Genomic DNA, 16,489 nt, shown 5'->3' with positions numbered 1-16,489 from the left:
GAGAGAAGGTGGATCTATTTACAGAATATTTTCTGTTGGCACCAAAAAATGACTTGGGCGTATGTAGAAAGGAGAGCTTGCTTTCACACAAATAGCCTTTGGTTGCTAGGTATGTGTTTTTGGGTTTCTGGGTTCTAGTTAAAAACCGGAGCGCTGGGTCCCTCAGTTCTCCGTGACTGCCTGGCAGCAGGCTTGCCATCTGGACCCTGTTCAGTATTTGAAGCCAAGAAGTGAGTAATAGTATATTTGTGTGCACCCACTTGTGTATTTGATTGCTTTATGCTGAACAATTATGCCTTTCAGCTAGTTGATTTGTAATTTTACAGTTTTAAAAATAGAAATGGAAACCAATACTTCAAGTTTATGGAAATCTAGAGAGCAAATATGTATAATATTATAAAATCAGGTGATGCTCCTGGGAAAGATGTGATCACTGGTAGAAGCCTGTGTTTCAGCAGGTGGTATCTGGGCTTCTTAGAAGGGAGACTCTTATTTGCTCTCCCCTGAGGAGCCCTCTTTTCCTGCCCACTTTGCAGAACGTGTATGTAAATATAAACCGCATCATGTCGGTGGCCAATCGCCTGGTGGAGTCTGGCCACTATGCCTCGCAGCAGATCAGGCAGATCGCGAGTCAGCTGGAGCAGGAGTGGAAGGCATTTGCGGCAGCCCTGGATGAGCGGAGCACCTTGCTGGACATGTCCTCCATTTTCCACCAGAAGGCCGAAAAGGTCAGTGCCTCAAACCCCCAGCCCACAAGGTGGTAACCAGAATAGTTCTTCCTCCATGAATATTGGTGTGTGTGCAAACACTCCTGTGTAGCACATACTGTGAGCTCCGCATGTGAGCTCTGAAGTCACTCGGCCCTGAGTTTGAATTCCAGCTCTCTTAGTCCTTGCTGCGCAACCTTAGGTAAGTGACTTAGCCTCTCTGGTTTGTTTCTCATTTGTAAAGTAGAAATAAAAGTACCTGCTTGAGTGGACTGTTGTTGTAAATGTGATGCTAGGTGCCCCATGCAGTGCCCAGCACAGTAAGCACTAAGAAGTGGCAGCTGCTCTTCTCTTCTCCTCCTCTCCTGGCTCCTTCTTTCCTCTTATTCCTTGTTGATAGTGCTTTATTACTCCAGTTGGGATGCTTTGGCAGCAAGGAGCAGAACGCCCATCAGTGGTACAGACGTCAAGGGTTTACTTTTCTCATAAACTGCGAAGTTCTAAGGCATAGGCACCTCCGGCTGCACGGCTACGGAGGGGTGGTGTCTGCCGCCCTCAGGCTTGCTGGGCCTCCCCTCACAGTCGGGGCAGCACACCTCAGCTCCATGCACCAGCTCCTCCTCAGCCACAGCGCCCACCCTCCGCAGGGATGGCTGTAGCTGTCTTTCCTGCCAGTTTATAAGGGAAGCATTTCCAGAGGCCCGGCCCCCAGCACACTTCCCCTCAGTTCCCATTGGCTAGTCTTTGGGTACACATCCATGCCTTGCTGCAAGGGGTGGGGGAAAGGGTGGATCTGGTGTTTAGCCTCCGTAGGGAGGTGCTGCCAGCAAGGGTGAGGGAGGAAAATGGCTTTTTTGGGTACACAATCGACAGTGTCTTTCATAATTACAAACTTAGCTACATGGCATCTGACTTCGGTTTCATTTGCTGACAGACGTGCTGTGTCAAAATTTCTAGTTGAAGAAGTAATGGGTAATATACGCCCCCAACACTCCCCACACCTCCACTTAAGCAAACTTGCTTAAACAAACACTGAAAGTAGCAAAATGGAAGGGATTTGCTCATGACTCAGACTTTATTATTGGAAGGTGAGCAGCACAGTGAATACCTTTTCAAGATGGGGAAGAGGAAAACGGTTGCTTAATTTAAAAAGGAAGAATATCAGTGTATCTTCCTCAGGGTTAATTTTTGGGGGAAAGACTGCATTCAGGGATTTGCATGGATGCTTCTTAAAAAGGAAATAGTATCTCTTTAATCTAGAAACAGTCTCTGTTGAAGAGTGAAGAAGTCAATAAAGGAAGATAGAGGCCCCAACTTGCCTAGGCTTTTGGCAGGGCAGTCAGAATGTTGCACAAGGCACTAATTAGTAGTGATCTCAACTCTAGAAACCTTTAAAGTATAAAGCAAGAGAGGAAGCTGAGTGATATATAAAGAGAAGCAAACCTTCGTAGCATCATGTAAAAGCTGAGACTTTCAATGGTAGGATTTTTCTATTTTCTAACTTTATGCATTTGACTAATTTTGTGATAAAAGATAGACAGAAGCCCACACACAAAAACAACTTTTTAAAGTAACAGGAACTCCTTCAGCATAAATAGAACCATCGTCATGACCCTGTAGCCATCTCCGATCCTTATCGTAGTACAAAGTAGCAACACACTTGATCATTTGGCAGTAAGATGATATGAATGAATTTGAAGCAGGACAAGCTGCGTGGGTGAATGTTAGATAGGCCGAAGCGTAACACACAGACAACATCTTTCATAAACATGACGGGATTCAGAATTGTAAATAAACCCAGAGATTAATTGCTGCTGTGACCTGCCTGAAAATAATCTGGAAACATGGGTTCCATGGGGCATTTTCCTTCCAGTGTTTTATTATAAAAAATTTTAAACATACAGCAAAATTGAAAGCCTGGGGTATTCTCATCTGGATAAAATGAAAGACTGTAATTTATGGATTTGAAGGAAATGAAACTAGGCGAACACATTATTGAACAGAATTTTATAGGACGCTGCATAAACCGGAAGGGAGCCTGAAGTCTCAGTGCATATAAGGTGGCCAGAGAAGAAGCCAGATTCGAGCAAAGGAACAGTAATCTAATGAAGAAGGGGCCCAGCGTGCATTCCAGACCTTAACGAAGCAACAAGGCCTGCATGTAGACAGCTGAAATGCACAAATGGGAGATTAGGATGTCTTCAGAAAGATGGTCCTTACTTGCAAGTAAAAATGAATTATGTCTCAACCCGCCCACTGAAGAAGAGTAAGATCCTTGAAATTCTGATGCTCATCACTAAAGTGGTTTTCTTTTCCCAACAGAGCAATCCCGAGTATAGGTCAACGTTGTTCCCTCATTTTAAATGGTTTGCCTTCTAGTTATGCTCAAGCTGTTTCCATAAACTCAGTCTGGAAAGGACCAGAAACTTGGACATCCTAAGTAGGTTTCCATCATAGTCATCTCTTTGAATCACATCCAGAGTGTTCATGTGGAATTTAAATCTGATTAGGGGGACATAAGGCTCAAATATGTGACCCCATGGTTAATGAGCTTACTAATGGCAGCCGCCTTCTCTGTAAGGATTACAGCTCTTAGCTGCACCGTCCAGCCCTGCCCTCTCTCTCCATGGGTGTTCTTATGCTAGTGTTTGCTGTGGCTTTATAAACATAACTCTGAAGTTAAAGCTAGAGGAGAGTGATTCATAGATGGTATAACTTCCATAGATGTGTCAGCCAGTGTGTCTTGTGTCCTCATCTCCAGTGAAGGTGTGGGATCACAGTATCCATTCACAAACATGTGGACACACAACCACAGTGTTAATGTTGTTACTGGTAGATGTTGTGTAGGCGCTCCAGCCTTTGCTTGTCTTGGTCATGTGCTATATCCACAGCACAGACCCTTTATATTAAGAAGCTTTCACAGCAAATACCATTAGAATTACATTTTTATAAAACAAAATGACTTGATTTTGCTATAGCTTAAAATCTCCTTTTACGGTGACCTCAGGCTGCACTGCCCATTGTGATGGCCTGTCACCACGTGTGGCTGTTGAAGCTACTCAGAGTTAAATAATTAGAGGATAAAATCATTTTAAAAATAGAATTAAAATAATAGTTGCTTATTCACCATATTGGGAGCAACACGTGGCCAGTGGCTACTGTACTTGGCAGCACAGGTACACATTTGTGTCCGCTCAGGTAGTGCTTGTAGAGGCTTACCTATGGAGGGAACCGCACGTCTGCTGTACACCTTAATTCATCTATGACTTTAGGCCTTCTGTGCTTGGATAATAACTGAAAATAAAGTAACAGTGTTTGTATAGTTCTTTAATTTTTAGAGAGCTCTTTAACATGAAATCTCATTTCATCCTTCAGTCAGCCCAGTGGAGTAGATGGGACTGTAGTATTACTGTCCCGATAATCCGAATGGGGAGCGATTTGGCCATGTTTCCAAAGCTAGAACTTTCGCTGAGGTCTATGGCTGGGTCTTTCAGTTCCTGACTTAATAACAATTTCACACTTGCATTAATATTCTTATAAAAGTTCACTTCCCATAAATATTTTTAGAATTAACATTTTTTATAAACATGACATAGACGCAAGTTCTAAATCTAAGAAATTTCCGTCCCTTTGTCTCCTAAGTCCGACTTAGTGCCTGTGCTCAGCTGAGGCTTATCAAGAGGTGGCAGGGATGAGAGGTGGATGGGAGTGCAGTTCACTAGCTTCGAGGATCCCAGCTCTGGTTGGTGGGACCCAGAACAGGCAGAAGAAATGAGCGGCTCCCAGATCGCAGGCCCCCTCTGAGCAGACGGAGAGTAGTAGAGTAAATGCTTAGGAAAAGCAATCTGTTAATTATTTATCCAAGTTCTCCTCTTAAAGCTGTGTATATGAATCACTGTTCCCTCCTCTGCTTGCCTCTGTTTTGCAAACTGGGTGATCCAGGCTTCCTTCATCGTTTATTCAGCAACACTTTCTTAATACCACCATTCTGCTCAGCTTTAGGATCCCCAGATGTGAAGTAGGCTCCTGATCTGAATTGACAGAGCAACATTTCATTCTCTCACACTCTCCGGCCTTCACCCACAGTCCACCAGATGCTTTGTATTCACATATTTTGATTTATGGAGCACTTAAAGCATCAGATACTAAGCCAGCTGCTCTGATCTCATTAGACTGCAGTAGATACCTTCTGTCCTTCTCACCTCCTAAGTGTCAGGCTCTGTGCTAGGCATGTACCCCAAGCGTTGCAGTTCCAACCTGGTTTTCCCAGGATGGTAGCAGGTATGTGTTTATGTGTGTATCAGAGTGAGGGAAGTGCCCGGTGCCCCCTTGTATGATATCATTACCATATTAGAAGCTTTTCTATGAGGTTCTGTTATGAAGGTACCTGTTGAATTTTGACACCAAACTTGATCTCAGGATGCTTTTTCTTCTTCGTGGAATGCCTGTTGACACCTTGTTCCCTGTTCCATGAGTCTCTGAATGGGGATTGTTGTGCTGGTGCTGTTGGTTTCAGACCCTCTGGGCATTCAGCCTTTCAGAAAACAATCAGGCCTAGAGCTTGCTCTGTGGAGTTTAGGGTTGTGTCTTAGAAATAAAGAACAGAGAAATGATGCTGTGCAAAACCCTCTGTAAAACCATGGCTAGGATTATTTCTTTTCTTTTCTTTTCTTCTCTTTTTTTGAGACACAGTCTCGCTCTGTCGCCCAGACTGGAGTGCAGTAGCGCAGTCTCTGCTCACTGTAAGCTCCGCCTCCTGGGTTTACGCCATTCTCTTGCCTCAGCCTCCCGAGTAGCTGGGACTACAGGAACCCACCACCTCGCCAGGCTAATTTTTTGTATTTTTAGTAGAGACGGGGTTTCATTGTGTTAGCCAGGATGGTCTCAATCTCCTGACCTCGTGATCCGCCTGCCTCGGCCTCCTGAAGTGCTGGGATTACAGGCGTGTGCCACCACGCCTGGCCTTGCTAGGATTATTTCTATCACTGGGCTGTTACTAACCCAGAAAAAGGGCAGAATCCTTTGTCCACAAGGTTTTCGTGTAACACACCATCCTTCCCTGGCTGTATTTTTTCAGAGAAGTATAATCAGTGCCCTCTCAGGATACTTTAAGAAATTAAGTTAGTTCTAATTACAGGAATATGTAAAACTTCTTGAATGTTTTTTTCTTTATTGGTTGTTGCTTCAAAAATTAGAGTCGAATATACTGTAGTGATTTTGATACAGTGATATGTTAGTCTGATGCTTCTGTTCATTAAATTGTGAAGTATTATATAACTGAAATGTGTTTCCACCGTGTTCTGTCAGAAGCGTTTTGATCTTAAGAACATGTTGCAGCTCCTCTTGGTTTTGGGTGTTCTGCAGTGGCCATTGTCCCGGAGCACTTAATTGCTGACTTAGACCTGATGATTTATTAATGACGATGGTTAACCTCAATCAATTTGTGTTTGAAAAACACAATAATTTAATAATTGGTATTAAATGCAATAAGGGAAGATGATAGAGAGAAATAGAGCTCAGAAATAGTGACAGTTGTCTGACCTGACCAAATTGACATTTATGGAACATGCCACCCAAGAAATACTCAGTTGACACTAATGCCATATGAATTGGCCTCAAGCCCTAAGGTCTGCATAGATATTTTTCTGCACTCAATAATAAAAGGATTTTCATAAACAGTTATTATTTGGTTGACTTGTCTATTTTAATATCCTAAAAATGAACTGACAGTTTGTTCTTACTATATTTTAAGGGAATTATAGCACATTTCTTTTCTGGCCAGTCGAGTATTGCATTTCAAATAGTCATCCTCTGCATTCCCTGCTAAGTAAATAGATGTGTGAGGAACAGGACTAAAGAGGTTAAAACCAAGGGAAATGTGTTGATGTCTGTTTGGCTTAATTGAATTAGCTTTTTTAACTGGGCCTTCTGCACTTGCCTTTCACTCTTAACTGTGATGGATTTTGATAGGATCTCCCTAGGAAATTTGGCAGTGATTTCTCAGCCATTGATGCATCCCGAAGATGGGTGGCAGTGGAGGAGATTGAGCCAGGATTGGGATGGCAGCCGCAGGGCTGTTGATGATCCTGGAGGTGGAGGGTGGCAGTGGAGGTGATTGAGCCAGGATTGGGATGGCAGCCGCAGGGCTGTTGATGATCCTGGAGGTGGAGGGTGGCAGTGGAGGAGATTGAGCCAGGATTGGGATGGCAGCCGCAGGGCTGTTGATGATCCTGGAGGTGGAGAGTGGCAGTGGAGGTGATTGAGCCAGGATTGGGATGGCAGCCGCAGGGCTGTTGATGATCCTGGAGGTGGAGGGTGGCAGTGGAGGAGATTGAGCCAGGATTGGGATGGCAGCCGCAGGACTGTTGATGATCCTGGAGGTGGAGGGTGGCAGTGGAGGTGATTGAGCCAGGATTGGGATGGCTGCCGCAGGGCTGTTCGCATGGCTCAGGCTTTTCTCATTTCCGTGCAAATTGGGAAGGATGGGAATGATGCCTCTGCCTCCTTAGGCCTTTCCTAAGATTCACAGAGAAGTTCAGGCCCTTTTTTCTTGGTCTCCTTTTAATTCTGGTGTCAATTTCCTTTTGAAACAGTAGCGGAATGGACTGGCTGCTTTTCCTTATTTCAGATAAATTATTTTTAGAAATCTGGAACTTTTTCATTACATCTCAGTGTAAAAGGAGCAGAGTAAGACTGACAAGTAGCTGCAAGGAGAAGGAGCATTCTGCTGTTGAACCCTAGTTAAGGGGCACGTGGGAGCGTCATCTTTCTGTCCTCCCTTGCTTAGGAGTACAGGGCAGTTAGAAACGTGGATTCAAAGGTGGATTGGGAAAATTTAGCAGAAAGCCCAAAACAGGGCTGCCTTGTTCCAGGGGCACACCCAGACCTGGGCCGCAGTCAGCTGAGGCATTCATCCGAAATGCGGATTCCTGGGACTCGCCCCAGGCCTGCTGAAACCCACTCTGGGAATGGAGTCCAGCAGTCTCGTGTGAGTTGAGGATGCCATTTGAAATGGAGAGTCAACCATGTTACATTCTTAGGATCTCCGTCAACTCCCCTAGTTTTCAAAACCATGTTAAAAAATGTCCACTTTTCAGTATAAATTGTCATTGATAGAAATAATCTTTTTTTTAACCTTCCAAGTATATGAGCAACGTGGATTCATGGTGTAAAGCTTGCGGTGAGGTAGACCTTCCCTCAGAGCTGCAGGACCTAGAAGATGCCATTCATCACCACCAGGGAATATATGAACATATCACTCTTGCTTACTCTGAGGTAAGTGGTCAATTTTACTTACATTGCAAGGCAACGTCATTTTTGCATCATAGTACACCAGAAGCTAGAAAAAAAAAAGTTTTGGGTAGCCCAGAAAAAGCTTACAGATTTTGAGTTAGACTGAGTTTAATTGTTTAGCATTTGAACCCCTGTGTGTGTGGGGTGGGGTAGGGTGGGGCGCTAGGGGACCAGAATGGTGTGCAGGCGGTAGCCTTTCCGACAGCGTGCTTATATGTTCATCTGTTACAGTCAAGAAAAGCCTAGTCTTTTTTTCTACATGTATTTAAGAAATGTGTATTTTGTGTGCTCTTCAGTCTAGTCAAACTCAGTTTAATCTTCCCGAATAAAACCTTTTAGAGAAGATGGTCTGGATTGCAAGGAATACATCTGTCTATTTTAAGAACTCTAAGTGTAGGATTTTCTTTATTACTTTAGGGTATATTACATTATTTACTTAATGAATCCCTGTTTTATTTTCTGCCACCTTCTATGCCAGACTGTATTGTAAGGACTTTATGTAACGACTGACTTAATGCTCACATACTGTATCTGTCTCTGCTGTTACAAATGAAGAAAATGAGTCACGGAGATAAATGACTGTGCCAGGTCAGCAGCTGGTGGAACAGGGTATGAGCCCAGGCAGGCAGGCTCCATGTTCTCAGTCACCACCCTCTGCCACCTCTGTGCCAGACCATGTGGTAGCTGCTTGACGCAGCTTTAGATGGGTTGATGAGTACCACCCTTGCCTATGCCTTGTTTATCTGGCCCTTGAGACCATCCTGCCTTTGTGATAATAGTTACGTTCCCGGAGGTGAAAGCGAGGGGCGTAGAGAGGAATTGTGTGTGCTTACTTTTCTGTAAGGTTTTCTCCCTAAGGAGCATCTATATCCACAATGTTCTCTGTTAATATGAAAGATTATCGCAAGGCTTCTGTAAGAGTTTCAAAGCACCTGGAAGACTGCTGGGCAGTGTAGATGTTTAATAAATGCCGTCTGTGTTTAAATCTAAATCTTGATCCAAACACATCCAAACTTGTCAAAGTTGTTGGGAAGAAACTGGCTATTTGCATTTCATTCTGACGTTTCCTGTTGTGCTTCACTGCCCAACTGTCACTGTCATGTCCTTGGGCCCGGCTCTGTTGACGTCCTAGTGTCCATGAGCGAAATAAATGGACGCGTGATTTGCTGCTACAGTTCTATGTCTCATAAAGATGTTTTGGTCAATGATGGACTGCAAATAAGAGAGTGGTCCTGTAAGATTATAATACTGTATTTTACCGTACTTTTCCTATGTTTAGACACATACATACTTAGCATTGTGGTACAGTTGCCTACAGTATTCAGTACAGTAACATGCTGTACAGGTTTGTAGCCTAGAGCAGTAGGCTGCATCGTCTAGCTTTGTGAAAGTCCACATTGTGATATTCACATAAGGACGAAATTGCCCAGTGATTCGTTTCTCAAAATGTGTCCCTGATACCACGTGATATCTCACTGTATATTTGCTTCAGAATCTGGGCAGGTCTTCTCTTTCCCATGGCAATTGATATCTGTTTGTTTCTCTAGCCACCTTTGCCTAATAAGATTCAGTTTTTTTCAAGCAGCATTTCATGTTGCCTATGGAATTTAAAAAGTCAACTCTGTATTTTTTCTTAGTTTTGCACAAATGTTTCTTAACTAATTTGGTTGTCTAGTCTGTTCGAAACTATTTAAGTCAGTGGTAGCCTTTTCTATAGTAAAACTGAAAATTGAACACATTTATAATTTTTTGAATCACATTGGCTCATGAGGATTATGTCACTTCTAAAAACCATCAAGTTCTTTCCCCTGATGTGCCATCTCTCTGCATTGTCTAATTTTGACCTGTAACACAGAAAGCAAATGACCCTGTTACTCACACGTGTAATGAGGCCTTCACTCATCTGCTTATGTGAATGTCTTGCTTTGGAGCTGTTCTTTGAATGCAGTGGTGGGCTTGCAGCCAGCTGTCTGCATGCCCTTGCCCTTGCCAGACCAAGATGGGATTGAATAGCCTTCATTCACAAGATGAGTGGCAGGCCCTGGGAGTACGGTCTTTGTGCGTAACTTAAATCAGAATCACTTTGACCCAGCCAGTGTCATCCTCCAGCCAAGCTGGCTCTTTCAGTCTGCTTGTTGCTCTTGGCAGTTTTCTTTAAGTACAGCATCTCCTAATTGTTACCAGTGCATTCTGTAAAACTGGGGCATCTTGACACAGGAACTTATATTTACCTGTGGTGTAGTTTTACTTGATTTACATTGGTACTAGTATCTCAAAATAATTTGACAGAAAGTAAACAGCCTCTCAAACTGAGGTCTTAGATGGAATTTTAACCTAAGAACATGTTTGCAACTGAGCTATAAACTCAAGGAGACAGTAATTTGAACTGGATGAACCGAAAGGATTTTCAGTAGAACAGAATGAATTATTTTGCCTCTTAAATTATTTACATTTTGAAATAGTTTCAGGGCTACAGGGAAGTGGTAGAATAGCACAGAGAACTCCTACATTGCCTCCACCCAGATTTTCCAAGTTTTACAATTTCGCCACATTGCTCCACCCTCTCTCCCCACTGCTTCTCTCTCCAGTCACCTAAGCATCATTGATACAACATGACCATCCTATCCACAGACCCTGATCCTATTTCCCCAAGTGTTCCAACGATGCCCCTTTCTCTTTCCTGGTCTCGGACACTGTCCAGCAATGTGCGCTACATTTAATCGCCATGTCTTACCAATCCGTCTCCTTTAAAATGGAACATTCTTTAGTCCTTCTCTGCCTTTATGTCTTTGACATACTTAAAGAGTACAGACCTTTCATTCTTTAGATGGCCCTCTATTTCTGGTTGCCCCCAGTTCTCGTGGGCTGACTCAGGCTGTGCCTTTTTGGCAGTGCATGTCCTTCTCTGGGTGTCATCGCAGTGGACACGGGATACTGACCTCTCCAGCTATGAGTAGTGTTCATCTTGGCCACTTGGTCAGATTGGTGTCTGCAGGGTTTCTCCAATGCACAGTCACCATTTAAAAAATTAGTCTTTGCTGCACATTTTGTGGGCAGCTACTCTAATAGAATATCAGTCTCTGTTCCTCATCAGACTTTTCATAGCCATAGTTTCCACTGAGGATTTCTGCCCATAGCAGCTACCACTGTGATGATGATCACCTATTTCCATTATTCCTTCTGTATTTATTAGGTGGCTTTCTACCATAAGAATGAGCTGTATTTCCTTTCTCTCTTGTTTGTTTCTATCAGTATGAATTTATGAAATCTTCCTATATCAGTCAGTTATAATTTGATACTCTTGTTTTGATTCCTAAATTGTTTAGACTTGGCCAGCAGGAACTTTTTTCTGTGTCTTTTTGATCATCCTTATTGTCCTTTGAGCACTTGTTCCTGGCTATTTTGTACTTTCCCTGCCTACCCTGGGATCACTCGTCTCACTAAGTGGGGTGGTTCCTTATAGTATTGTATGGTCTTTAGAATTTTAAAGACCTGGGTTCTTAGAGTTTTGTTTGTGAGGTGTCGACTACTTCTGGGCCCTCTTAGCAGACAGAGTTAGGAAACATATGAATGCCATCCATTCACCCATCCATCCATCTATCTATGCATCCATCTATCCACCTAACCACCCATTGTTCATCCACCCAACCACCCATCCATCTACCCAATCACCCAGCTACCCATCCATTCATCCACCTATATCCATCCTTCCATCCATCCATCCATCTACACACCCAGCCACCCATTCTTCTGTCCATGCATCCATCCATTAATTCACCCATCCATTCTTCCATCCAACCATCCATCCCTCCATTTATCCAATCACCCATCCATTCTTCAATCCAACCAATTACCTAACCACCCATCCATCCCTCCATCTATCCACCCTCCCAACCCCCATCCATTTATCCATCCATCCACCTAATCACCCAACCACCCATTCATCTGTCCATTTATCCAATCGTTCATTCATTAGTGCATGCATTCATCCAGCCAATCACCCAACCATCCACCCAACCACCCATTCATCATCCATCCATCATCCATCCTCCTAATCACCCAACCACCCATTCATCTATCCATCCATCCATCCATCCATCCATCCGTCCATCCATCTATCCATCCAGTTACCCATCCGTTCATCTATCCAACCACCCAACCACCCATCCATCCATCCATCCACCCACCCACCTACATTCATCAATCTACCCGTATCCATCCATCTGCCGTATCACTCAATTGCCCATCCGTTCACCCAGTCACCCAACCACCCATCCACATCTGTCTAGTCCATCTGTCCATCTACCCAATCACCCAGCCACCTATCCATACACCCAGTCACCCAACTGTCCATCTATCCACCCCATCACCCAACCATCCATCCAACCACCCAGTCACCCAACCTCTCATTCATTTATCTATCTATCCAACCACTTATCCACCCACCCACCCATCCACATGTGCACATACACGTCCATATAAAATTACTGCTGTATCTATCTGCATTAAAAATACATGTGTTTGTACATTTCAAATCCAATACCTCAGGATTCTTTCCATCCTTTCCCTTTCTAAGTTTATTAATCTATTCTCAGGCAGCAAGAAACCTGGCTTCTATTGTCTTTAATGTCCTTAATTTGCTCCATTTCCCAACCATTCTGTCTGGGTTCTCCACCTCCAACCCCTACCACCCACTCACTTAACCTGGTGCAGTGACACCTCTGTTGGCACCTCCACCCCTCACTTCCTCAGTTTCTTCATGCCAAGAGAGAAGGTGTCAGGAAGATGGGAAGGGAAGGACTGCTTTTGTTTTTTAAGTGATTTTTATTTTATACTCCTAAATCAGTGGTTTGCAGACTTGAGTGTCTTGGTTTAAAATGCAGCAGTACTCTACCCCAGAGATAGTGAATCTCCATTTTCAGAGGCCTTCTCTAGTGCTGCAGCGACTGATGCTGATGGTACACAGATCACATGCTGAGCAGCACTCCTGAGCTTGCTCTGAAGAGCTGGGGGTCTGCTGAGGAGGCGTCCATCTCACAGATACGGAGCCCCTGCTAAGTGCTAGACATCGAGCTGGATGCCGGGTCATGTGGGGGTAGGAGTACTTTTAAGCAGGGCTTGCTTTGCTTTTTTTATTTCCTTTTCCTTGCCTCTCTCTTCTCTTATTCCCTTTCTTCTCCTCCCTTCATTTTCTCTACAGTTTTTTTTCTTCGAACAGTGTTTATAGTTTCTAGTCTCTGATCATATAAATTTGCTTTGGGAAAGTTTCCCAGCATTTTTTTTCCAAGATGCAAGCACCTGCTCTGCTTTGCTTTAATTAGACCTGCCCGTGTCATTCCTGTTTGTGCTTTAGCAACAGGGACGCACCTGAGCCTTCTGAACACTCACTTGCTTCAGCTTGCCAGGTCTGAGCTAATCTTGTTGGCTATAGTTGATCACAAGAGAGTGAAGCAGTGTAAACGTTGGAGATAAGTTGTAGTCATTTTTAGCATTTTAAGTAAGCCAACTCAGCTACTGGTTTTTCAACAAACTACATTTATAAAAATGATTTTCATCTCAGTGTGCCTGTGTTGCCTCGCGAGCCTCAATGCCAGGTGTTTGGATTGCAAGGTGAGACTGCATAATAAGCAGCCACGCATCCACCAAAGGGCCACTGCTGCAGCCACGGAGCCCAAGCAAGGCGAAGTGCCATGGGGCGTTGGCTTGCTTGATCTCATGTGACTTCAGGGCTTAGTTTCTGCATCCATTTCTCAGTTTAACAAATGTGCCAACTCATTGTGTGCCTCAGCAAGGCCTCATGGAAATGAATGATTTGCTGTGTGCAAAGCTGGTTGAGCTCCTCTTTAAAGGCACTGTATCAATGGGTGATGGCAGGGTTGGGGTTATTAGCAAAGATGAAAACACACAGTAAAATGAGTCACCTGGATAGGAAACTCCTTAAAACCAAAAAAACAACTCTCTGTGATATTTGTGGAAGCTCAGTTCCCTTGCGGTAGAGCCACTTCTTTTTTTGTGGAGTGGAGTCTTGCTCTGTTGCCCAGGCTGGAATGCAATGGTGTGATTTCCGCTCACTGCAACCTCCGCCTCCTGGGTTTAAGCGATTCTTGTGCCTCAGCCTCCCAAGCAGCTGGAATTACAGGTGTGTGCCACCAGGCCTGGCTAATTTTTGTATTTTTAGTAGAGACAGGGTTTCACCATGTTGGCCAGGCTGGTCTTGAACTCCTGACTTCAAGTGATCTGCCCACCTCAGCCTCCCAAAGTACTGAGATTATAGGCATGAGCCACCACGCCCAGCCGTCACTTCTGTCACAGTTGTATAAAGCCTCATTAAAGATCGCAGTGTTGCTGTAGTGACACGCAGTGCTGTAGTCAGCATCTGCCATAGTATCAGAGCCAACAGCCCATACAACAGCTATCTTCTTCTCACCCCAAACTCAGCTTGAGGCCTTGCAAGCACTTGAGATATAAAAGCAACAAAAGTAGAGCCCAGGTGCAGTCTGTGGAACATGCATGTGAGGCACATGTACCTGACTCACGCCAGCGGGGCTGCTCCAGCCGTTTCCTGTTTTGGTCTTATTTTGGTTTTTCCTTTCTGATAATCCCAGGTTTACAGGTGTCAGAGAGTCAGACCAAGGTAAACTGATCTGGTTTTGAATAAGAAACTGAATAGCTGAAAGAAATAGAAATCAGCGTTTGGAGGTCCATCCTGTAAGAACTTTGCCTGGAAAAGGAACCAGCTTTCTCTGTGTTCTCCCTGAAGCATGGGAAAGTATCTGTCGTTGGGAACACATGCCCTTTCAGGAGGTAATTGACCTGCGCTGTTGGTAGGAGCATCTTATGTAGCCATCTGAAGACAGATTGGAACCTCCTTACTCAGAAGAGGTCAACTGTTTGGCCAAGGAATGTCAACTGTTGCTACAGAATAAGCTGGGTAGTCACCTGCTGACCCCTTTTCATTCTTTTCTGCTTTATTAGAACCTTGATATGAGAATAAGTTCAGCAAGAGTTGGAGAGGAGAGTGAAATCATTCCCAGGCTTCCTGTGGAGGTGTGTGCTCTGCAGGCCGTGGTGAGCTAAGCCTGAAAAAGAATTAAAACAGTGTTGGCTTTGAGTCAGCAGAAATAGTGCAATTCATTTCATAAAAGTTTTGAAGGAACACTTTTTCTTTATTACAGGCTAAATGTCTTGGTATATTTTGCCTATTTTTGTTGTATCTTGGGAATGCCATTTTCTAGCACGTTTTAGATCTAAAACACTGCGTTTGGACTTAATTGATATGCCTGTCACTCATCTTCATTTGGTCTTTGGGCAGTTGTTGCTTTTGCAGTGGTAAGCAAGAATGTCTAGATGCTACTGTCTTTCCTTAGGTCAGAGGCACGTTCATCCCTTGTGCAGGTGAAGCATATTCCTGCTGGAAACGCTCAGCCCTCATCTGATTTTATAGGAAATGTAGAGATCCCAGTACCAGAAGCAAGAATAGGCAAATCTCTGAAGTTTTATGGCTCTTTTTAAGGGTGACATGCAGAAATCCAAGTTACAGGTCTATGTGCAGTCTGATGAACAGTAAATATTCAACAACCAGGCCATCGTTTATACAGTTTATACAGTTACACTTTATAAACTGTTTAACAGTTTATACAGTTATACATCGTTTATACAGTTACACTTCTTTTTAAATATTAGAAACAAACGTACCTTTGATATGGTAAAATTTTAAACTTACCTTTAATTACTTTTTCTGCTTTAGTTAGTACTTGCATTTTTCTGAACTCATTTGGATATCAGAGCATTTTAGTTTCTCTCTTTATAAAATGTTAATCTTTGTAACATGTAACTTTGATTGCCCTTCAAGTTCCCCAGCTGTGTATTCCAAGAAAAACAAAGAGCAGACTGAAAAATGAGCTGATCTGATTGGTTAAAAAATTATTATAGGAAAGTCCTGCTATTTGATAAGGTTGATTTTCTTTTTGCAGCTGTTGTCTCTTTGTGGTTCAGAGTTTCAGTGCCTGGAAGCTAAAAACAGAGTTTTAAGCAAAATGTATAACTGAAGTAAATTCACTCACCTGGTTCTGTAGTTAAGAAACTGCAGAACTACACCACATGCCATAAACTGTTTTAGCACTTACATTTTATGTGAATTTTTTGTCTGCTCTATGCAGTCTCTTCTTTCATTAATTTTCTCCTAGTCATTCTGTACCATTTAAAAATTATTATCTCTATACAAGGGAACAGCAGTCTTCATAAAATTATAGCATGTTTTTCCACATATTACTGTAATTACAAAGACTAAGACATTTTGCCAGAAGCAAAACTGTATATGCCATCCTTTATGTGCTTAAATAGAACTTTTTAATTGCCAAGTCTACAAAACCTGTACTGAAATAATATAGAATCATGTTTGGAAAGGTTTATTGGAGAAATGCTATTTTTTAAAACATGGAGTTCCATGCTGTCTGGTTTTAGTGGGTACAAGAGGTGATTTCTCGCCC

General features: G+C 43.2%; 1 protein-coding gene across 4 annotated transcripts in view; it reads left to right on the top strand.

Moving 5' to 3' along the window:
• The window catches only part of TRIO (trio Rho guanine nucleotide exchange factor), a 369,149-nt gene that overhangs the window by 156,669 nt on the left and 195,991 nt on the right, over positions 1-16,489 (top strand). For all 4 annotated transcript variants that reach the window (XR_012092813.1, XM_073014830.1, XM_007961240.3 and 1 more), the window contains exons 7-8: positions 537-728; positions 7,851-7,982. Coding sequence is in view for 3 of the 4 variants with exons in the window: in XM_073014830.1 (XP_072870931.1) it covers positions 537-728; positions 7,851-7,982 (324 nt within the window). In the remaining variant the exon portion in view is untranslated. The remainder of the gene's footprint in view (positions 1-536; positions 729-7,850; positions 7,983-16,489) is intronic.

The sequence above is a fragment of the Chlorocebus sabaeus genome, chromosome 4 (genome assembly GCF_047675955.1).
Source record: "Chlorocebus sabaeus isolate Y175 chromosome 4, mChlSab1.0.hap1, whole genome shotgun sequence".
NCBI classification, from domain to species: Eukaryota; Metazoa; Chordata; class Mammalia; order Primates; family Cercopithecidae; genus Chlorocebus; species Chlorocebus sabaeus.
Note: the sequence above shows the minus strand (reverse complement) of the source record. Positions and strands in the feature narration are given on the sequence as shown.